The 24,842-nt window shown below is 41.1% G+C and overlaps 1 protein-coding gene across 3 annotated transcripts in view; it reads left to right on the top strand.

The window, feature by feature from the left end:
- The window catches only part of tmem70 (transmembrane protein 70), a 43,296-nt gene that overhangs the window by 3,741 nt on the left and 14,713 nt on the right, over positions 1-24,842 (top strand). For 2 of the 3 annotated variants that reach the window (XR_011885451.1, XM_072253582.1), the window contains exon 2: positions 4,991-5,084. Coding sequence is in view for 2 of the 3 variants with exons in the window: in XM_072253582.1 (XP_072109683.1) it covers positions 4,991-5,084 (94 nt within the window). In the remaining variant the exon portion in view is untranslated. Of the gene's footprint in view, positions 1-4,990; positions 5,085-7,750; positions 12,940-24,842 lie in introns of those variants that run through there. The other variant, XM_072253574.1, reaches the window with a different exon arrangement.

Below are 24,842 nucleotides of genomic sequence, written 5' to 3'. Positions count from 1 at the left end.
GACAAGGGAAATTAGGGATAGTATCAATTCCAAAGAAGGAGCATACAAATTAGCCAGAAAAAATGGCTCACTTGAGGACTGAGAGAAATTCAGAGTCCAGCAGAGGAGGACAAAGGGCTTAATTAGGAAGGGGAAAAAAGATTATGAGAGAAAACTGGCAGGGAACATAAAAACTGACTGTAAAAGCTTTTATAGATATGTGAAAAGAAAAAGATTGGTTAAGACAAATGTAGGTCTCCTACAGACAGAAACAAGTGAATTGATTATGGGGAACAAGGACATGGCAGACCAACTGAATAACTACTTTGGTTCTGTCTTCACTAAGGAGGACATAAATAATCTTCCGGAAATAGTAGGAGACTGAGGGTCCAGTGAGATGGAGGAACTGAGGGAAATGCATGTTAGTAGGGAAGTGGTGTTAGATAAATTGAAGGGATTAAAGGCAGATAAATCCCCAGGGCCAGATGGTCTGCATCCCAGAGTGCTTAAGGAAGTAGCCCAAGAAATAGTGGATGCATTAGTGATAATTTTTCAAAACTCTTTAGATTCTGGACTAGTTCCTGAGGATTGGAGGGTGGCTAATGTAACCCCACTTTTTAAAAAAGGAAGGAGAGAGAAACCGGGGAATTATAGACTGGTTAGCCTGACATCAGTGGTGGGGAAAATGCTAGAGTCAGTTATCAAAGATGTGATAACAGCACATTTGGAAAGCGGTGAAATCATCGGACAAAGTCAGCATGGATTTTTGAAAGGAAAATCATGTCTAACGAATCTCATAGAATTTTTTGAGGGTGTAACTAGTAGAGTGGATAGGGGAGAACCAGTGGATGTGCTATATTTGGATTTTCAAAAGGCTTTTGACAAGGTCCCACATAGGAGATTAGTGTGCAAACTTAAAGCACACAGTATTGGGAGTAAGGTCTTGATGTGGATAGAGAATTGGTTAGCAGACAGGAAGCAAAGAGTGGGAATAAACGGGACCTTTTCAGAATGGCAGGCAGTGACTAGTGGGGTACCGCAAGGCTCAGTGCTGGGACCCCAGTTGTTTACAATATATATTAATGACTTAGATGAGGGAATTAAATGCAGCATCTCCAAGTCTGCGGATGACACGAAGCTAGGCGGCAGTGTTAGCTGTGAGGAGGATGCTAAGAGGATGCAGGGTGACTTGGATAGGTTAGGTGAGTGGGCAAATTCATGGCAGATGCAATTTAATGTGGATAAATGTGAGGTTATCCACTTTGGTGGCAAAAACAGGAAAACAGATTATTATCTGAATGGTGGCCGATTAGGAAAAGGGGAGGTGCAATGAGATCTGGGTGTCATTATACACCAGTCATTGAAAGTGGGCATGCAGGTACAGCAGGCGGTGAAAAAGGCGAATGGTATGCTGGCATTCATAGCAAAAGGATTCGAGTACAGGAGCAGGGAGGTACTACTGCAGTTGTACAAGGCCTTGGTGAGACCACACCTGGAGAATTGTGTGCAGTTTTGGTCCCCTAATCTGAGGAAAGGCATCCTTGCCATAGAGGGAGTACAAAGAAGGTTCACCAGATTGATTCCTGGGATGGCAGGGCTTTCATATGATGAAAGACTGGATTGACTAGGCTTATACACGTTGGAATTTAGAAGATTGAGGGGGGATCTTATTGAAACATAAAATCCTAAAGGGATTGGGCAGGCTAGATGCAGGAAGATTGTTCTCGATGTTGGGGAAGTCCAGAACGAGGGGTCACAGTTTGAGGATAAAGGGGAAGCCTTTTAGAACTGAGATGAGGAAAAACTTCTTCACTCAGAGAGTGGTGAATCTGTGGAATTCTCTGCCACAGTAAACAGTTGAGGCCAGTTCATTGGCTATATTTAAGAGGGAGTTAGATATGGCCCTTGTGGCTAAAGGGATCAGGGGATATGGAGAGAAGGCTGGTACAGGGTTCTGAGTTGGATGATCAGCCATGATCGTACTGAATGGCGGTGCAGGCTCGAAGGGCCGAATGGCCTACTCCTGCACCTGTTTTCTATGTTTCTATGTTTTTATGTGTCCCAGAGTAGATCTTTGGAGGATTTCTAAAGTTAAAGGACGGAAGGGGGAAAAGAAGATATTGCAGATGAATCATTGGCAATTGCCAAAATACAGGGATGGGATTGCATGGGGAATTGCTGAGGGGATCCATAAACCTGTCCATCACTTTGTGAAGGTATTCCTTAAAGCTGGTGTCTTAACTGTGCATAAGGATATTTTAGTTATTTAAAAGCTTTGTACAAGTGCCATTTATTGTTTGTTACCACTACATTTGAGCTGGACTTACTATGGAGGTTAACCGCTGCAAAGTTCTGCTCGCCTGCACTTGTTGATCTTTGAATCATTGTTCACAAATCTCTCCTCTGTCAATATTTCAGCTCTGATATTACTGATTCTGATGTATTCTTGTTCCTTGCATATTCCTGACTTAGTTTAGTATTCCCAGTGCAGAGTGCCTACAGCTGGATGGGTCCATATCTCCAGAGTTGCAGTCCTGAACTTTAATACAGCTTCCCTTGTTTAAGAGCTTCTTAAATGAGGGCAGGTTTGAGAACAGAACATGATTTTAAGGCTACAGGGATGCTTGGAATATGTGCGCAAAGAGCTGGCCAGGGCATGCAAACTAAAAGACCTGTGTGAATACTTCTGTAATGTCAGTGACATAATTTGTACGTAAATTACCCTATTGCAATACCATTAAGACCATAAGAAAAAGGAGCAGAATTGGGCCATTAGGCCCATCGAGTCTGCTCTGCCATTTTCCCCTTGGCCCCAGTTTCCTGCCTTCTCCCCCTATCCCTTCATGCCTTAAATATACATAAAGGCATTGGTGACAAAGCATTCCACAGATTCGCCACTCTGGCTAAAGAAATTCCTCCTCGTCTCCTTTTTAAACAGATGCCATTCTATTCTGAGGCCGTGTCCTCTGGTCTTAGACTCTCCCATCATAGGAAACATCCTCTCCACATCCACTTTATCAAGGCCTTTCATCCCTTATTCTTCTGAATTCTAGTGAATACAGGCCCAGGACCGTCAAATGCTCTTCATATGACAAACCATTCAATCCTGGAATCATTTTCGTGTTACAACACATCCTTTCTAAGGGGCCCAAATCTGCTCACCACTGCTTTATAAAGTCTCAACATTAAATCCTTCTTTTATATTTTAGTCCTCTTGAAATGAATGCTAATGCCTTCCTCACCACAGACTCAACCTGCAAATTAACCTTTAGGGAATCCTGCACAAGGACTCCCGTGTCCCTTTGCACCTCAGTTTTTTATTTTCTCTCCATTTACAAAATAGTCAACACTTTAATTTCTTCTACCCAAATGCATGACACTTCTCGACACTGTATTCCATCTGCCATTTCTTTGCCCATTCTCCTAATCTGTCTGTCTTTCTATAGTCTCTCTACTTCCTCAAAACTACCTACCCCACCACCTGTCTTCATATCGTCTGAAAACTTTGTAACAAAGCCATCAATCCCATCATCCAAATCATTGACATATAATGTAAAAAGAATCGGTCCTATCTCAGACCCCTGTGGAACACAACTGGTCATTGGCAGCTAACCAGAGAAGGCTCCCTTTATTCCCACTCTACCTCCCGCAATCAGCTGCTGCTTTATCTTTCTTGTCATACCATGGGCTCCTAGCTTGTTAAGCAGCCTCATGTGGCACCTTGTCAAAGGCCTTCTGAAAATTAAAGTACACATCATCAACCGATTTCCTTTTGTCTATCTTGTTATTTCATTCAAGAATTCCAACAGATTCCCTTGAGGAAGCCATGATGACTATGGCCTATTTTATCATGTGCCTCCACGTACTGAGACCTTATCTTTAACGATGATTTTTAATAGTTATCTTTAATGATTTTTTATAGTCATCTTTAATGACTGACTAAAGTTTCCTTTCTTCTGCTTCTCTCCCTTCTTGAAGAGTGGAGTGACTTTTGCAATTTTCCTGACTCCCTGAATCTAGTGATTCATGAAAGATCATGAATCAGATCTGGGCCATCGCCTCCAAATATCCGGACCTGCCTCTCAGTTTTTTTTTTTGCACTACCTTACTTCCCATTTTTCTATTTTCTATTTATGATTTATAATTTAAATATTTACTAATTTAAACTATTTTTAATATCTTTAATATTTAATATTTGTAATCCAGGGAGTGTGAAGCGCAGAATCAAATATCGCTGTGATAATTGTACGTTCTAGTACCAATTGTTTGGCGACAATTAAGTATAAGATCACTTCTAATGCCTCCACGATCTCTTCAGCCTCCTCTTTCAAAACTCTGGAGTGTATACCATCTGGTCCAGGTGACCTATCCAGCTTCAGACCTTTCAGTCGCCCAAGAACCTTCTCTCTTGTACCTTAAATAGGGTATATTGATGCTAATATTCTAAGTAAACATGCTCTTTAATTTTAATATTGATGCTGAGCTAAGGAAAAATATGTTCATGTAGAGCAGGAGAAATTGAGATCAGAAACTCACTCTGGGCAGGACCTTGAAAGACATAGCCAACTCACTTTGAGCTTGATGGGTAAGACATTCTGATTTGAGAATGAGGCTATGTTAAAGGAAAAGGGGAGATTTCCCTTTTTAGAGTTAGCCTGTGAATATCTGTTGAGAGTAACGACTTAAAATTCTGTTTCCTAGCATATACTATTTAGTTAAAAGCAGTTCTAAATACTTTTGTAACTTACTGCTGTTACGTAAATTAAAGAAATTAAAGGGATCCTCAATAAAACTGGAAAATCCTGGAAAATCTTAGGAGCTCAGGCAGCATTTATGAAAAATAAACATTAACTCTTCGGGCCAATGACATTTTCTTTGGAATGAATTTTAAATGCTAACTCTTTCTCCAGCATCCACACTTATTTGTTTTCTAGCTGAAAGGTCTTGGCTATTGTGTTTGACATGGTTTGATTCTATTTCATACTGTAGGAATTTTTCTTTTCTTTTGCAGGTTAACCTTACATGCAGTCAACATTTTGGTTCAGATGGAAGCACTGGGGAGGAGCGACTGATTTACACTGGAAACTTGGCCAAGGCAGTATTTAGTAAGGGGTAGCTTTACTTGCTGATTATTGTTGATGACAAATTATTGGAATAGGAGGAATACCTGCAATTGTGTATATGAATAAGAACATTTTAAGACCATAAATCCATTAGAGATGGGAGCAAAACTAGGCCATTTGGCCCAACTAGTTTGCTCTGCTATTTCATGAAGGCTGGTCCATTTCCCCCTCAGCCCCATGTAACCCTTTATGCCCTGGCTAATCAAGAATCTATCAACCTCTCCATTTAATATACCCGATGACTTGGTCTCCACAGCTGCCTGTGCCAGTGAATTCCACAGATTCACCACTCTCTGGCTAAAGGAATTCCTCCTCATCTCTGTTTTAAATGGACATCCTTGTATTCTGAGGTTGTGTCCTCTGGTCTTAGACTTCCCTACCATAGGAAACAACCTCTGCACAGGTGAGGCTTTTCAACACCCCCCATTCTTCTGAATTCCAGTTAGTACTGGCCGAGAGACATCAAATGCCTTTTAATCCTGGAAACATTTTCATGAACTTCCTTTGAACCTTCTCCCAATTTCAGCACATTCTTCCTAAGATAAAGGGCCCAAAACTGCTCACAGTACTCCGTCAGGCCTTGCCAGTGCCTTTTACAGCCTCAGCATTGCATCATTGCTTTTATATTCTAGCCCTCTCAAAGTGAGTGCTGACATTGCATTTGCCTTCCTCACTACTGTTACGTACCCCGTAACTGGTTAAAAAACCGGCAGAAATGGAAAACAGCTGGAGTCTGGTATTGCTACTTACTAAAGTTAATTTATTAGTAACTACACAATACAGTAATGAAAAATCAGGTAAATCAAACAGGTTAGCAATTATTTATATATATATATATATATATATATATATATATATATATATATATGGAAATATAGGACTTAAGTTCTTCCAAGCTCCGGTGGTAATTGATACAGTCTTATAGTGGTAGGTAAGCGAGGTCAGTTCAGTTTGTGAGATTGAGTTGAGTATGGTTGGGATGAGAGAGAGAGGTATGGTTCGTTGCCGTCAATCCTCTGTTGTCCTCCGAAATCCTTTAAAGTCATTGAATGTGACCACAAAAAGGAGACCGTCTTCTGTGGTTAAGTTATCAACCCAGGCAAGGATTGGACACACTGATAACTTCCCACCGGTCACTCCTTTTCCGCACTACGAGAGCCACTGATCGATCCTCCAAAAACCCACCTTTTTGTGGGCACAACAAAGCTCATCCAGTGTCCAAAACCATGTGTGTCTGTGTGTCTGTCTAACGAGCAAGGTTTTTGTCTAACAGTAGATTACAAAGTTTGAAACAATACATGTATAATTATCAGATAACAGAGCAAAACGTGTACAACTTCTAACTTAACATCTGGATAAACGATTGGCTATAATGTTGTCAGTAACTTTTACATATTTTATTTTCAGGTCATATTCTTGCAAGATCAGACTCCAGCTTAACTATTCTTATCCTTCATTTTAGTTAGAAACACTAATGGATTGTGATCTGTGTAAATCACCAGTGGTTTCTGGGCAGGACAAACATAGACTTCAGAATGTTGTAAAGCCAGAATAATTGATAGCAGCTCCTTTTCAACAGTGGAATAATTTTTCTGGTGCACATTAAATTTCTTTGAAATAAGCTACAGGATGTTCATGTCATCCTTAACCTTCTGTAACAGTACTGCCCTGGCAACTTCGTCACTAGCATCTGTCACTATAGAGAATGGTTTTGAAAAATCAGGTGCTTTGAGCACAGGTTGGTAACACAGAATAGTTTTTAGTCATTCAAAGGCTTCCTGGCGAAGCTCACTCCATACAAATCTTTCACTCTTCCCTAGTAGTTTCATTAGGGGGGGGAGTGATATCAGCGAAATTCTTACAAAACTTACGATAATACCCAACCATTTCTGAAAACCTTCTTAAAGCTTTCTTACCAGTCGGATCAGGAACCTCAGGAATAGCTTGCACCTTGGCCTGCACAGGAGCCCGTTGGTCCTGGCCTACTACGTAGTCAAGATATGTAACAGTAGCATGTCCAAACTTACTTTTAGCGAGGTTTACAGTAAGATTGGCCTTGGAAAGCCTGTGTGCCTCTGGAACCAACTTGTAAACCTTAAGCACAGCATCTTTCACTGTATCATAATCATTTGCGTCTACAACAAACAAAGCGCATGTCCAAACACTTCCCGACACTGTATCTCATCTGCCACTTCTGTCTTAGTCTTTCTGCAGCTTCTCTGCTTTCTAAACCCTACCTGCCCTTCCACCTATCTTCGTATCTTCCACAAACTTAGCCACAAGGCCATCAATTCCATCATCCAAATCATTGACCTATAATGTACAAAGTAGTGGTCGCAACACAGACTTCTGTGGAACACCACTAGAAACCGGCAGCCAATCCAAAAAGGCTCCCTTTGTGCCCACTCTTTGCCTCCTGCCTATCACTCAGTTCTTTTGCTACCTGTATTTTTCTCAAAGTTTGTAACAACTTTCCTGCTCAAATTAATTTCAAGTATTTGGTCATTCAATAAATGTAAAACAGTATAATTTCTTGTGTTTATGATTTGCTGAAATGGTTCAGTATGATTGTGCAGAAATGTTTTTAGCCTTCTACTAAAATTGTAAACTTGCTTAAACATTTAAATATATAACTTTCATTTTTCCAGGTGTGAAGTTCTTCTCTTACTCCACCAGCATTTTTAGTTGTTGTACGATGCCTTATGTCATTCTGCACTCTGGCCTTGGAATTCAGAGCCCTGCATTACAAGCAGCATTCTGTGGCATAATTGGATTCTTTACTTTTTTAAATCCTGTGGTATTGCATCTCCTCACTAAAGGTTACGTGATTCGCCTATATCACAATGCGGAAACTGACAATTACACTGCAGTCACTTACAACACCCTCCTCCAACAGAAGAAAACCATTTTCCATCAAAAGGATATAGAAGTTCCTGGAGTCAGCAAGATGTTCACCACATTCTATGCAAATAAGAAGTCAATGTTAGTAAATCCAGTGCTTTTCTGGCATCCAAATGATTATAATCACCTTATGGGTTACGATCGACCCTTTTCCTTTGATTTGGATGATTTACAAAAGTGATAATGAAATGAGATCGGGGTGAGGAGGTTGTGTGTACAGTTTTTTTACATAGTAAAATTATTTAATCATCTGAAATTAGTAATGCTTTTTAGATTTATACACTTAGAAGTTACTGTATTAAAAAAATGTAAATGTTAGAGATCTGAAATGCAAATGAAGTATCAAAATGCACAGTAGGTTCAACAGCTTTGATGCTATGGATTCATGGAGCTTCATCAGAATCATTGCTGAGGAGAATTCTGGTATTTGACCTGCTGAATTTTTGTTTTCAATTTTAGCTTTGTTTCTAATATACTTAAATGGTATTTGTGAATTATTCTTAAATGTACCGCAGCAAATGAAGTTGCTCAATAGGAATTGCTTGTATCATTTGAGAATGATTATTTCTTTTTCAACTTTAATATCCTCCACATTGTGTTTTGTAGGATCAATAATAAAATGTACTTGGACCTCTGCAATTATTACTGAATAGGAGGACCAAAAGAGAGATTCCATTAGATGTCTTTTGATTTTGTAAGGATGTGTCTGTTAGAACTTAATGGTAGAGGAGCAACTCTTCAGCTCACTGTTCCCATACTACTTTCATTCTTTCTGATCTTGGAATAGGTTCTATACAAAAGTGTAGGGTTCAAAACTGTAGGGTTCAAAACTGTAGGCTTGTGATAGAAGCCTAATTTGTTGTGTTGTTCCTTTTCATGCCTTGTCCATTGGGTCGCATTTTTACCATTTCCATAGCGTTTTGACTTTTTTTATGAGGCCATGTTGCTAGCTTGACACTCAACCCAGCATGGATGGAAAGTGTGCAAGGAGCCGGACAGATTTGAATTTGGGACCATTCGCCTCGAAGTTCAGTGCTGATGCCACTGCCCTTCCTAACTTACTAATCTACAAAATAGTAAGAAATTGCTTCAAAGGAACCTTCTTTGGCTTACATAAACTATTGATATTACTTAATGTGTATATTTGTAAAATACCAACTTTATCCAAAGTACAAGTCCAGATAACCTAACTAATGTTCACCCATTCATAAATTTGCAACGCACAGTATTTGCTGCTTAAGTAAATGTCCACAGTACTGCCAGTCTTGAGTTCATTGAAACCTTTCAAATGTTGAAAGGCCTTATTAGCGTGGATGTGAAGAGGCTGATTCCTATGGTGTGGGAGTCTAAGACCAGAGGACACAACCTCAGAATAGAGGGACGTCTGTTTAAGATTTAGGTGAGGAGGAATTTCTTTAGCCAGAGAATGGTGAATCAATAGAATTCACGGCCATAATGGCTGTGGAGGCCAATTCATTGGGTATATTTAAGGCAGAGGTTGATAGATTCTTAATTAGTCAAGGCATGAAGCGATATGGGGAGAAGGCTGGAGTCTGGGGTTGAGAGGGAAATGGATGAGATGGTGGAGCAGACTCTAGTGGTGGCAGGCTGACTAAGTGGTGGACTCTGCATCATTTGCTGATTGCTGTAATGCAGGAAAGGTCATGTGACCAGCTTTAATGCAGGGTTTCATGTGGTACCCTTCTGGTTGCAGCTTTCTGTTTTGTCTTAGTTGTCAGACAGGTTCAGGGTGTTACCCTATAACATGTTTAATATTCATTTGATATTTAACCAAAGCTTTTTGGAATTTAATAAAACAAGTATGAAAACCGGTTTATCCTTTTCTGCGAGTTAGAAGCACCAAGTCCCAACAATTTAGTCAAACATGTTTTCATCATGTGACTCCAAGTTGACTTTGTCCAATCTTATTATTATCCACTATGTGCCCGCTTATCACTTCCCTAATAGAGGTGTTTTCCTTGATACTGCTGTTAGGTGATGTGGGCACGTGGCCAAGTGGTTAAGGCGTTCGACTAGCAATCTGAAGGTCGTGAGTTCGAGCCCCAGCCGAGGCAGTGAGTTGTGTTGTTGAGCAAGGCACTTAATCACACAGCACTCTGCGACGACACTGTTGCCAAGCTATATGGGTCCTAATGCCCTTCCCTTGGACAACATCGGTGTCGTGGAGAGGGGAGACTTGCAGCATGGGCAACTGCCAGTCTTCCATACAACCTTGCCCAGGCCTGCGCCCTGGAGAGTGAAGACTTTTCAGGCACGATCCATGGTCTCGCTGTTAGGTGAGCTATAGTGTGGTTGTTTGTTCACATACAGATGTAGGAAACCATGCTTGAGATATTCCATGAATTCATCCTCCACACAACTAATAATCTGGTTAGCCCAGTCTCCACATAGGTTAAAATCTCCCATGAGTATTGCATAATCCTTATTAAATGCATTTCTAAATTCCTAGCAGGTACTATGCTCAGTGTTATTACTATTTGGGGGATTATTTTCAGCTACCACCAATGTTTTCAGCTCCTTGCAATTTTTTTTAGGTAGTCTCTCCCCCCCCCCCCCCCCCACTGCTGCTTGTTGCGATCCCTCCTTTATCCATTATATCAGGATTGCCCTTCCTGGTTCTCAATTTTCTTCTTTTTTAGATATCCTGTTGTGAGGGAGAAAACACTGCTGGAAAAACTCAATCGGTCAAGCAGCTTCTGTAAAGGCAAAATGATATTAGATGTTTGGAGTTGAGCCAAAATATCAAGTCTCTCTTTGCCTCCAATGATGCTGTTTGACCACTTGAGTCTTTGAACAGTTTATTTTTGCTCCAGATCCCAGTATCTGCAGTCCATTAAATATACTCTTAACGTTTATTTCACAAATTTGGTTACTTTGTCATCACAGTTTGCAATGTTTTTTCGAACCTATTTATTTCTGTTTGTGCTATAAATTCAACTATCTTTTGAATGCTGCACACATTCGGATGAACAGCAATTATATTGGTCTTTGTTCATTTTTTTCCTGCTGCCTCTAATTGGTTGTACATGGTTGTCTTTGTATATATTGCCCTTTCCTAAGTAGACTTTGTTTTACCATGAAAATTAAAAATGATGGTAGATGCTGGAAATCTGAAATAAAAGCAGAAAGTGCTAGGATCGCAAACAACAGGAATTCTGCAGATGCTGGAAATTCAAGCAACACACATAAAAGTTGCTGGTGAACGCAGCAGTCCTGATGAAGGGTCTCGGCCTGAAACGTCGACTGCACCTCTTCCTAGAGATGCTGCCTGGCCTGCTGTGTTCACCAGCAGCTTTTATGTGAAGTGCTAGGATCACTTAGCGGGTCAGAAACCATTTGCAAAAAGAGAAATGGTTAAATTTTTCAGGTTGTATATCCTTTGCTGGAACTGGGAAAGGGAGAGCGAATTGATTTTGTGTTGTGGAGGTTGTGAAATCTCACTCTATCTGAGAGATTCCCTTTGTCATACCTATGCCCTCTGAAACCTGGCTGCTGAGTACAGCATTTTAAGACCATAAGATATAGGAGCAGAATTCGACCATTTCGCCCATTGAGTCTGCTCCGCCATTTCATCATGACTGATCCATTTTTCCTCCCAACCCCTGTCTCCTACCTTCTCCCCTTATTATTTTCACTTGTGTTATTCTGAAAGATCACTTTGTCTTTTCTCTATTTAACTTGAACACTTTGAACTGACAGGGAGGGCAAGCATTTCATAGTACCCTCACATCTCCACCAGCTGGCTGAGCAATCTGCTAAGAGTCAAGGAAAAATCTAGGTTGACTATTGGGAAAGTAAATTTGGAAAAACAAACGTCACTAGCTGTGTTACTGTATGATTCCTTTATAGAAATTCAATTATATTTGAATGAGTGTAGTATTTAATAAGTATGTGTACACTATTTTTGTTACCCCATGTTGTAACAAAGTTCTCTTTGCTGCAGTGTGTTAAGAAAGTACTTTTCCTGTAATCATCCAATAATTTTTGGATGAAGAACTTTCAGGCTATTGGTAAAAGAAGGAAGTTAAATATTTGTAAATTAAAGCCAGTTTTGGTCACAATTGTTACGTGTTAAACAGACTTGAGCTTCTATTTATTGGACATAGAGATAGGAAATCTGGCACATTTAATCTGTTCCTACTCCGTTCCAAGTCTATACATTTTTCAGAAACACAAGAAAATCTGCAGATGTTGGAAATTCAAAGCAACACACAGAAAGTTCTGGAGGAACTCAGCAGGTCAGGCAGCATCAATGGAAAAGAGTAAACAGCCTGACCTGTGGAGTTCCTCCAGCATTTGGTATGTGTTGCTCTACATACTTTTTTATGCTTAATCAAATCCAAGAATTAAGATCAGTGATAATATTGCTCCTGGTTGTATCATGTTGAATGTGACATGTGAGTTTGTAAATTTATCAATAAATAAAAAGAATGTAGCTCATTATTTGAAAAAATAATTTGTTTAAAGGCATTTAGAAGACCTGGTTGAGGCCATTTGAGGAAATGAGACCCATTGTTTGGCATTGCTCTGCCACTGAACCAAATTGTATTGCATATTTGTTCATCTTTGTTCATGGCAATTTTTATATGATGGACTTAGCCAATAGATGGTGGTTTGTGTGTTATTACAGTGAAAATAAGCAATTCTGAAATACTGTACAGATATTGTCTGCAGTGTTAAATCTGCAGATGTTTTAAGTGCTTTGCCACTAGGTGGTGGAAACACATTAATTATCACCATTTTCATATGAAGATGCTGAGTACCTGTATATTTAAATTGTAGAACATCGCATAGCTATGATACTTTGGTAGTTTCTCAAATTTGGGAGAGGAGCTCAAGATTAAACCATAATACTTGCGATGGTTAATTTTCTGACTTGATTGCTGTCATAACTACTTCATATTTGTATTTATTTCATGTTATCATAGTGAAATAATTGCTTTGAAGTTCAAGCTTTTCTGTTTTTCCAAACTGAACAGTTATTTTTCTTGTTGATGTCAGATTTATTTTCTGACAGTGTAGTAAGAATCCTAGTAGTATCTGAAAATTCTTTTAAAATTCTAGTTATATTTTAGCTGGCGATGAATCCTCACAGACATTTTGATGACTTGATATGAAGAAAGACTGGATGAACTGGGCTTGTACTCGTTGGAATTTAGAAGATTGAGGGGGGATCTGATTGAAACGTATAAAATCCTAAAGGGATTGGACAGGCTAGATGTAGGAAGATTGTTCCCGATGTTGGGGAAGTCCAGAACAAGGGGTCACAGTTTGAGGATAAAGGGGAAGCCTTTTAGGACCGAGATTAGGAAAAACTTCTTCACTCAGAGAGTGGTGAATCTGTGGAATTCTCTGCCACAGGAAGCAGTTGAGGCCAGTACATTAGCTATATTTAAGAGGGAGTTAGATATGGCCCTTGTGGCTACGGGGATCAGGGGGTATGGAGGGAAGGCTGGGGTAGGGTTCTGAGTTGGATGATCAGCCATGATCATAATAAATGGCGGTGCAGGCTTGAAGGGCCGAATGGCCTACTCCTGCACCTATTTTCTATGTTTCTATGATAACTGTGCATCTGTTTGGTGATAATTTCCTCATTTGTACTACACATTGCACCTGGGTCTGAAAGGCAGTGAAATTGTAGATGATTTCACATTGAAATATAAATTGAAAATTTAGTTACTGTATAACCATGAACAGCAAATATTTATATATTTGAAAACCTCGCCCTTTGTGTTCTCTTTAAATATTTACATGAGATCAACAATTGAATAAATAGTCTGGGGTCATTATTTTACTTCAAATGTGTTTATCAGTAATTATCAAGTTTTGATTGCATGCACTTGTGCAATAAACTTAAACGTTATTAGATATGGCAGGGCAGTGAACGAGGAAACTGGGTTGGAGTGTGCATTTTAAAGTACAACTCTCAAATTTAATATTTGGATAATTGTTAGTTGGGCACGTTTATTGAATATTGGATCAGGGACCATTACAAATAAGTGAGAAAATTATTGTTTTTTTTTCCTCCAGGGGTATTCTTGGGATTCCTTGTAGCATCTCCGCAGTGGATTTGGAAAGTTGCCATTATTTAGCACCTCTTGTAATTGATATACTGTTGAAAATTGCTTCCCAATTCAGTTTGAAGTTCAAAGTAAATTTATTATCAAATTTAATCTATGTCAGCATATACAACCCTGAGATTAGTTTTCTCGCAGGCATACTCAATAAATGAGTATTATTCATTTACTAATTGGATCAATGAAAGGATAGGATCAATGAAAGAGCACACTTAAATGGATGGACAACTAATGTGCAAAAGACAACAAACTGCAAATACAGAAAGAAAGGAAAATAAATAAATAAGCAATAAATGTGGAAAACATGAGATGAAGAGTCCTTGAAATTTATTCATAGGTTGTGGGAACAGTTCGGTGAGGGGGAAGTGAAGTTGTCCTCTCTGGTTCAAGAGCCTGATGGCTGATGGGTAAAACTGTGGGTCCTGAGGCCTCTGTACCACCTTCCTAATGGCAGCAGCGAGAAGAGAGCATCACCTGGGTGGTGGAGGTCCCTGATAATGGATGTTTTCCTGTGACAATGTTCTGTGTGGATGAACTCAGTGGTGGAGAGAGCTTTATCCATGATGGACTGGGTTGTATTCACTACTTTTTGTAGGATTTTTCAATCGAGGGCATTGGTGTTTCCATACCAGGCTGTGATGCAACCGGTCAGCATACTCTCCACCACACATTTATAGAGGTTTTTCAAAGTTTTAGATGTGCAGAATCTTTACAAATTTCAAGATTAGGTTCTGATAGGCAATTGGACATCTGTCAACAATTCGTCATTAATTTGCAACCACACTGTCTATAGTTTGTCACAAACTCCTTGCTCCAGTACACTGACCTCATGCTATTCAATGTTAGTTGGAACATGAAAAAGGCTGTGTTCAGCCCTTTGTACATGCACTGATGAGTAAAATTTTCTTTGTTTCATCAGATGGTTCATGTGAAATCCTGTAGTACCATCTCTCAATGATATTCTATTTTAGAATGGTTTCATCATTGTCTCCAAAAAAAAAGCAGAAAAAAAGGTGAAAAAAACCACCACCTTGTTGACTGGTATCTCGAGTAAAGAATTGTATGGATAATGTTATTCAAATTTATTTTCTCCTTATCCTGCCTGGGAGTACTTGAAAGTGCTTCTGTAGATCATAGAATCGGTTCAGAAGAATAGTGATTATAGTTATCCATACCTGTTCAGGAACCCTGATGGTTGCAGGGTAATAAGTTTTCTGAACATGGTGGTTTGGGTCCTATGGCTCATATACCTCCTGCCTGATAATAGTAGTGAGAAGAAGGCATAACCTCAATGGAGGAGATATTTGATGACACAGTGCTCCGTGTAAATGTACTCAATGGTGGGGAGGGCTTTGCCTATGATGATCTGGGCTGTATCCACCCATTTCTGTTGCCTTTTCTGTTGATGTTTCCATGTGAAGCTCTGATGAAATCGGTTGAGGTACTCTCCACTGTGCATCTATAGAGCTTTGAATGTTTTTGGTGGTATGCTGAATTGATGCAAACTTCCAAGAAAGTAGAGAAGCTGCCGTGCCTTTGTAATTGCACTTACATGCTGATCCCAGGACAGATCCTCTAATATGTTAACACCAAGAAATTTAAAGCTACTACCCTCTCCATTGCCATTTGCCTAATGAGGACTGGCTTATGGACCTTGGGCTTCTTCCTTCTATAGCTGATAATCAGCTGTTTGGTTTTGCTGACATTGAGTGAGAGGTTGTTGTGACACCACTCAACCAGATTTTCATTCTCCCTCCTACATGTTGATTCATTGTCACTTTTGAATCAGCCAACAGCAGTGGTGTTGCCAGCAAACTTAAATACAGTATTGGAGATGTACTTATCCACACAATCATAAAGTTGAGCAGGGGGCTAAATACACAGCCTTTTTGTCACCTATATTGAAGATGGTGGCAGAAAAAACGTTTGTTTATCCAGTGATACTGTGCGTAGTAGGCCTTTCCAGCCCTTCGAGACATGCTACCCCAGCAACCCCTGACAAAGCTAATTAGCCCTAATCTAATCACGGGACAATTTACAATGACCAATGAATAGTATATCTGGACTGTGGGAGGAAAGTGGAGGACCTGGACATAACCCATGTATTCTACAAGGAGGAGTATAGAGATTCCTTGTAGAATGATGCCGGAATTGATCTCCGAACTCTGGAATACCCTAAGCTGTAATAGCATTGTGCTACTGTAGCACCCAATCCATGGTTGAGGAAATTAAGGATTCAGTTTCACAGGGAGGTACCGAGGGCCAGGCTTTGGAGCTTAGTGATGAGTTTCGAGAGGATGATAGTGTTGACATACTGTTTGCATCCTTATTTTCAAGGTGTTTCAGAACTGAGAAATGAAATGGCACCTGCTGTTGACTTTTGTAATGGTAAACTGTAGTGTATCCAAAATCACTCCTCAGGCAAGAGATGATATGCTTCACGATGAGGAAGGCAAATGCCATGTTAGCATTCATTTCAAGAGGTCTAGAATGCAAGAGCAAGGATGTGATGCTGAGCCTTTATAATGCACTGGCAAGACCTCACCTTGAGTATTGTGAACAGTTTTGGGCCCCTCATCTTAGAAAAGATGTGTTGGCATTGGGGAGGGTCCTGAGGAGGTTCACAAGGATGATTCCAGGAATGAAAGGGTTATTTTATGAAGAATGTTTGATGGCCCTGGGTCTGTACTTGCTGGAATTCAGAAGGATGAGTGGGGGTCTTATTGAAACCTTTCAAATGTTGAAAGGCCTAGACTTGGTAGATGTGGAAAGGATGTTTCCCATGCTGCAAGAGTCTGGGACAAGAGGGCACAACCTCAATATAAAGATGCAGAGAAATTTTTTAGCCAAAGGGTAGTGAATTTGTGGAATTTGTTACCATATGCAGCTGTGGAAGCTAGGTCATCGGGTGTATTTAAGGCAGAGATTGATAGGTTCTTGATTGGATGTGGGATGGAAGGTTACGGGGAGAAGGCCAGGAAATGGGGTTGAGGAGGAGAAAAAAAAAGGATCAGCTGTGATTGAATGGCAGAACAGACTCGATGGGCCAAATTGCCTAATTCTGCTCCTATGTCTTATGACCAACTTCTCAAAACACTTCATTACGGTGGATGCTAGTACTACTGGTCGAAGATGCCCGATGATTAGCACATGTCTTCAGGACTCAGTCAGATACACTAGCTGGGCCAGATACTTTTTGTGGAGTCACCCTCTTGAAGGATAATCTCATATCAGACTCAGAGACAGGTCATAGGGTCATTAGGGGCTTTGGGTGTTTGTGAAGTTGCCTTCATGTTTTGTTTGTCAAAGCAAGCACAAAAGGCATTGAACTCAATACCAACAAGAAGACTAGACTTAAGCATTACTTCACTTTTCTTATTTCTTTCCTTTCCTTCTGCTTTGCAGGGATTGTCAGTGTCTGTTTTGCTTTTCAACCAGAGATTTAACTAATACTGAAAGTGCCAGGAATGCAGCATGTTAGGACAATGACTCCACATCAGAATTGGGAAAGTGAGAAAATAAGTACAAGTTGGAAAGAAAAAAGTGGGAAGGGAAAAACAACAGATCTGTATACCTTTCCCCTCATTTTTAGCATTTCAAATGGTATGGCTTCACTTGGACTTCAAATTTTGTTTGTATGCAGTTTTCTTCACACTTGAGAAACCAGATGCAGTTTGCCTGCCCCTTATAACCCTGCATTCCACCTGATTTCTTCCCACTATTCCATGTCACCCAGTGTAAGCTTGCTATGTACCTTCATCTCAGATTCAACATTGTTAGTTTAGGTTTCTCTTCTGGCTTCATTCATCTCACCATTTGCATTCTTGCATACGGACTTGCTGTGGTGAACACTCATTCACTACCCTTCACACGGTGTCATCTAGACAAACTTCATCTCCAGAGCCATTGCAGATATTCCTTTTCTCTTTGTCTATTCTCCTCTGCAAGTTAAAATGTGCTTACTTTATCACTTTGTCAGCACTGATTGATCATTGATCTGTGGTAACGCTTTCCTCCTCCATATATGCAGCTTTTCAATTACGAATAGAATACTTTTTTTCATTTTGTGATATTTATTGCCTTCTGCATTGGAGGGGAATGAAGTCAAGTGATCATATGAGATTTAATAAACTAGGGAAAGAAATTATTAAGGATGAGGCTTCGAGGTGTTGGAGTGATATTTGGGTTTAGGGCATATGCATTTAACAATTGACCTCGGCTACCAGTCTTCACTTCTGAAAATGTATTGTGGATTTAATTTGGAGTACAGCTCTAAACAATGGGTTCCTAAAAGCTGTGAATCCTAATCCAGATAATGCTGATTACAATTCATTTGGGTATCTGTGTGTGGATGTGGATCAGGAGGTGTGAAGGTTGTATGTAGTTTCAAAGAAAGCGTTGTCCATACGTTGTAAATATGGAGTTGTCCTTTTATAAAATATAGAGCCCCATGTTGGGCCAGCAGACCTTTCCACTGAAAGCGTCTCCATATGATGCCAACTGTACCTTGCTTTGTCAAATAAAGAAGCTGCTTTGTATCAACCAGTAATTTTTTCCAGTGACTTCGTTCATGCAACAACACGAGGTACTTTGAGACTAATGATAAAATAGGTCAAAGTCAGCATGGTTTCTGTAAAGGAAAATCTTGCCTGACAAATCTATTAGAGTTTTTCAAGGAAGTAACAAGCAGGGTGGACAAAGGAGAGGCAGTGGATGTCCTGGGACTAGCACGCACGTGCCATCACAGCAAAGGCACAACAGTGCCACTACTTCCTTAGACATTTGCGCAGATTTGTTATGGTCATACTTTATTGATCCCGGGGGAAATTGGTTTTCATTACAGTTGCACCATAAATAATTAAATAGTAATAAAACCATAAATAGTTAAATAGTAATATGGAAAGCCCTCCCACCATTGAGCACATCTACAAGGAAAGCAGCATTCATCATCAAGGAACCCCACCATCCAGGCTGTGCTCTCTTCTCGCTTCTTGTGACACAATTATTTAAGAAAGGGAGAGGACAAAATATGGGATTATAAATGTTAGATGGTGCCCATTATTGCTGACATCTAGTATTGGACTGGATTGCGCATAATCTGGCCAGCTGACCCCTTTGCATCCCCCACAACCCACATTTTTCCCAAAGCTGCACTTGCCTTTCTCAGTCTATTCCTCCAGGAGCCCTAGCTAAAGATCCAGTTACTCTGCTGACTTTGATAGCCTTTGAAAAATTTTTAAATGTCATTGTGGAGACTTAAAATTTTTAAATTAACTTAACACAAATTTCTTTTAAAATACAGTTAAGTGCTAAAAATTACTTATTAAAAATTGGCCATAGAAGCTAGATCACGCTGTTATCCTGGATGAGGGTTCTTGAACGGTGGTGTCCCATAAGGATCAGTGTTGTGACCTCTGTGATGTTTATCAGAACCTTGGTTTAAAATATCTAATGAGTATTTTAGCAAGTTTGCAGATGATGCCAAAATTGGTGGAGTTGTGGAGAGTGTAAAGAACTATCAACAATTATAGTGGGTTATAGATCAGTTACTGATATGGACAGAGAAATGGCATGTAGAGTTTCATTTGGGCAAGCATGAGGTGTTGCACTTAGGGAGATCTTGTAATGTCTGGCTTCCATGTCCCTAAACAAATGCAGATATGCTTAGATTTATTTGAAGGTATCTGTTCACATTTTTTTACCTTCTGCTACTTGAGATCCTTGACTCCAAAGGAAAAATAAAAGCTGAATTTGATCTTAAACCATTTTTCTTAGACTGGCATCCTTGTTTATGCTTTTTGAAAATGTGTATATATTTCCCAGTCCATGCTGGGTGTGAAAATAGAGGGGAAAAAAGTTTCAGTAGTACGCTAAAGGAACCTTGCATTTAATCTGGTAACACTGATATCCGTCTCTCTGAATGCTTTATTGTTGTTTTTACTTGGTGCTCTTTGTCTCTTTTCTTTCATTTTATTGCTCTTGCACCCTGAAAATTAACCATATTCTATTCTGTATGACTTAATATTGCAGTGTTTTCCAATCAGCTTACCAACAGATTTCCTGTGATCATGCTATCTGTTTAAATTCTGTCAGTTGTTTGGCTAAGATCGAGTCTTAGAAAATCTGTTACAACCACTTCACAACAGAGGAAGCTTAGTGATTCCTCAATGAAAAATGTCAGCAAGAATTGGATTGGGAAAATCAGGTCGGCTCTGGATCTCAAGAGAGAGAATTTGTAGAATGTCTGCGAGATGGCTTTTTAGAACAGCTTGTTGTTGAGCCCACTGGGGGATCGGCTGCAATGGATTGGGTACTGTGTAATGAACCGGAGGTGATTAGAGAGATTGAGGTGAAGGAACCCTTAGGAGGCAGTGATCATAACATGATTGAGTTCACTGTGAAATTTGAAAAAGAGAAGCCGAAATCTGATGTGTCGGTATTTCAGTGGAGTAAAGGAAATTATAGTGGCATAAGAGAGGAACTGGCCAAAGTTGACTGGAAATGGACACTGGTGGGAAGGACGGCAGAGCAGCAGTGGCTGGAGTTTATGCGAGAAGTGAGGAAGGTGCAAGACAGGTATATTCCAAAAAGGAAGTAATTTTTGAATGGAAAAAGGATGCAACCGTGGCTGACAAGAGAAGTCAAAGCCAAAGTTAAAGCAAAGGAGAGGGCATACAAGGAAGCAAAAATTAGTGGGAAGACAGAGGATTGGAAAGTTTTTTAAAAGCTTACCAGAGGAAACTAAGAAGGTCATTAAGAGGGAAAAGATAAACTATGAAAGGAAGCTAGCAAATAATATCAAAGAGGATACTAAAAGCTTTTTCATGTATATAAAGAGTACAAGACAGGTGAGAGTAGATATAGGACCAATAGAAAATGATGCTGGAGAAATTGTAATGGGAGATAAAGAGATGGCAGGGGAACTGAACAAGTATTTTGCATCAGTCTTCACTGAGGAAGACATCAGCAGTAACCGGACACTCAAGGGTGGCAGGGAAGAGAAGTGTGCACAGTCACAGTAACGACAGAGAAAGTACTCAGGAAGTTGAATAGTCTAAAGATAGATAAATCTCCCAGACCAGATGGAATGCACCCTCGTGTTCTGGAGGAAGTAGCTGTGGAGATTGCGGAGGCATTAGTGTGAGGGGATCCAGGAGTGCCCCTATTAACTGTTTGAAGAGAGACAGAGAGAGACATTTGTCATTGATGGTTTGCTTGGAAAGGAGAGAGAGACGAAGATTAACAGTTGGACTGTCACTTTAAGGCATTGGAAGTAACTTTGGATTTCTACTGAGTTTGGAGTTGGAGACAGTACCAAGCAGCTCGAAAGTTGCTATGGTGACCAAAGGCAGTGTTATTTAATGGACACTCGATGTTATGATTTTCAGCAGATTGTTGATATTTCTTCAAGGACTTGTTGCCTATTTGTGCACTCCTTTACAGACAAAGGAAGGAGGGACTCTTTGAATGACAGGTGATGCTCAGCCTGGTGAGATAAATAGGAGGTCAGATGATACAGACCTCAGACACATGATCTGGACACTGAATGAGCATTGTTGTGCCTGCAGAGAAAGTGGGTTTTGGAGGATCGATCAGGCGGATCGATCCAATTTGCTATTCCACCTGTGAAGAAGGGGTTTACTGGTGGGGAGTTGTCTATGTGTCCACCCTTGCCAGGGTAATAGCTCCACCACAGGAAAACCGGTCCCCCTGGTTAAAGTCACAGTCAGTGACTTGTAAAGGATTTCGGAGGATGACGCGAAGATCGACGGCATCAGCTCACCTGAAGACTCATAACTCCCTCTCTCCCTCTCTCCCTCTCTCCCTCTCTCCCTCTCTCCCTCTCTCCCTCCCTCCCTCTCTCCCTCTCTCCCTCTCTCCCTCTCTCCCTCTCTCCCTCTCTCCCTCTCTCCCTCTCTCCCTCTCTCCCTCTCTCCCTCTCTCCCTCTCTCCCTCTCTCCCTCTCTCCCTCTCTCCCTCTCTCCCTCTCTCCCTCTCTCCCTCTCTCCCTCTCTCCCTCTCTCCCTCTCTCCCTCTCTCCCTCTCTCCCTCTCTCCCTCTCTCCCTCTCTCCCTCTCTCCCTCTCTCCCTCTCTCCCTCTCTCCCTCTCTCCCTCTCTCCCTCTCTCCCTCTCTCCCTCTCTCCCTCTCTCCCTCTCTCCCTCTCTCCCTCTCTCCCTCTCTCCCTCTCTCCCTCTCTCCCTCTCTCCCTCTCTCCCTCTCTCCCTCTCTCCCTCTCTCCCTCTCTCCCTCTCTCCCTCTCTCCCTCTCTCCCTCTCTCCCTCTCTCCCTCTCTCCCTCTCTCCCTCTCTCCCTCTCTCCCTCTCTCCCTCTCTCCCTCTCTCCCTCTCTCCCTCTCTCCCTCTCTCCCTCCCTCCCTCTCTCCCTCCCTCCCTCCCTCCCTCCCTCCCTCCCTCCCTCCCTCCCTCCCTCCCTCCCTCCCTCCCTCCCTCCCTCTCTCCCTCTCTCCCTCCCTCCCTCTCTCCCCATCACTACTCAACTAAATACCACGAACTGAACCGAACTTTACTCAACATCATAAGACTGTATCTTTTTACCCCTTGACTTAAAGAAGCTTGGTTTTTTCATACATATATATTCCACACTTACTTTTATATATAATCATTGCTAACCTGTGTGATTTATTCACTTTTATATTACTGTATTGCGTAGTTACTAATAAATATTATTAGTTTATAGCAATACTAGACTCCAAAGTAGTTTCTATTTCTGGTTTCTTTATCCCCGTCACGGGGTACATGACAATTAGCAATGATCTTTCAAAAGTCGATAGATTCTGGCATGGTTCCGGAGGACTGGAAGATTGCAAATGACTCTCCGCTACTTAAGAAGGGGGCGAGGAAGCAAAAAGGAAATTATAGACCTGTTAGCTTGACATCTGTGGTTGGGAAGTTGTTGGAGTCGATTGTCAAGGATGAGGTTACAGAGTACCTGGAGGCATATGACAAGATAGGCAGAACTCAGCATGGATTCCTTAAAGGAAAATCCTGCCTGACAAACCTATTACAATTTTTTGAGGAAATTACCAGTAGGCTAGACAAGGGAGATGCACTGGATGTTGTATATTTGGATTTTCAGAAGGCCTTTGACAAGGTGCCACACATGAGGCTACTTAACAAGATAAGAGCCCATGGAATTACGGGAAAGTTACATACGTGGATAGACCGTTGGTTGATTGGCAGGAAACAGAGAGTGGGAATAAAGGGATCCTATTCTGGTTGGCTGCCGGTTACCAGTGGTGTTCCACAGGGGTCCATGTTGGGGCCGCTCCTTTTTACATTGTACATCAACGATTTGGATTATGGAATAGATGGCTTTGTGGCTAAGCTTGCTGACGATACGAAGATAGGTGGAGGGGCCGGTAGTGCTGAGGAAAAGGAGAGTCTGCAGATCGACTTGGATAGATTGGAAGAATGGGCAGAGAAGTAGCAAATGAAATACAATGTTGGAAAGTGTATGGTTTTGCACTTTGGCAGAAGAAATAAATGGGCAGACTATTATTTAAATGGGGAAAGAATTCAAAGTTCTGAGATGCAACGGGACTTGGGAGTCCTCGTACAAGATACCCTTATGGTTAACCTCCAGGTTGAGTCGGTGGTGAAGAAGGCAAATGCAATGTTGGCATTCATTTCTAGAGGAATAGAGTATAGGAGCAGGGATGTGACGTTGAGGCTCTATAAGGCACTGGTGAGACCTCACTTGGAGTACTGTGGGCAGTTTCGGTCTCCTTATTTAAGAAAGGATGTGCTGACGTTGGAGAGGGAACAGAGAAGATTCACTAGAATGATTCCGGGAATGAGAGGGTTAACATATGAGGAACGTTTGTCGGCTCTTGGACTGTATCCCTTGGAGTTTAGAAGAATGAGGGGAGACCTCATTGAAACATTTCGAATGTTGAAAGGCATGGACAGAATGGATATGGCAAAGTTGTTTCCCATGATGGAGGAGTCTAGTACGAGAGGGCATGACTTAAGGATTGAAGGGAGCCCATTCAGAACAGAAATGCGAAGAAATTTTTTTAGCCAGAGGGTGGTAAATCTATGGAATTTGTTGCCACGGGTGGCAGTGGAGGCCAAGTCATTGGGTGTATTTAAGGCAGAGATTGATAGGTATCTGAGCAGCCAGGGCATCAAAGGTTATGGTGAGAAGGCGTGGGAGTGGGACTAAATGGGAGAATGGATCAGCTCATGATAAAATGGCGGAGCAGACTCGATGGGCCAAATGGCCGACTTCTGCTCATTTGTCTTATGGTCTAATTGATTGTTGGCAACACACACAAAATGCTGGAGCATCTCAGCAGGCCAGGCAGCATCCATTGAAAAGAGTATAGTCAATGGAGGGAAAGAAAGATGAGGATTAGATTTAAAAGGTGGGGTGAGGGGAGGAAGGAGAAAGAACCACTAGGTGACAGGTGAAATTGGGGGGGGCATTGGGGGATGACATAAAGTGCTGGGAAGTTGATTGGTGAAAGAGATAAAAGGCTGGAGAATGGGGATCTAATAGGAGAGGACAGAAGGCTATGGAAGAAAGAAAAGGGGGGAGGAGCACCAGAAGGAAGCAATGGGCAGGCAAGGAGATAAAGTGAGAGAGGGAAAAGGGGATGGGGAATGGTGAGGGGGGGGGGGAACGTTACTGGAAGTTCGAGAAGTCAATATTCATGCCATCAGGTTGGAGGCTACCCAGATGGAATACAAGGTGTTGCTCCTCCAACCTAAGTGTGG

Source organism: Mobula birostris, chromosome 1 (assembly GCF_030028105.1).
Source record: "Mobula birostris isolate sMobBir1 chromosome 1, sMobBir1.hap1, whole genome shotgun sequence".
Lineage (NCBI taxonomy): Eukaryota > Metazoa > Chordata > Chondrichthyes > Myliobatiformes > Myliobatidae > Mobula > Mobula birostris.
This window is presented reverse-complemented; position numbering and strand designations above follow the sequence as displayed.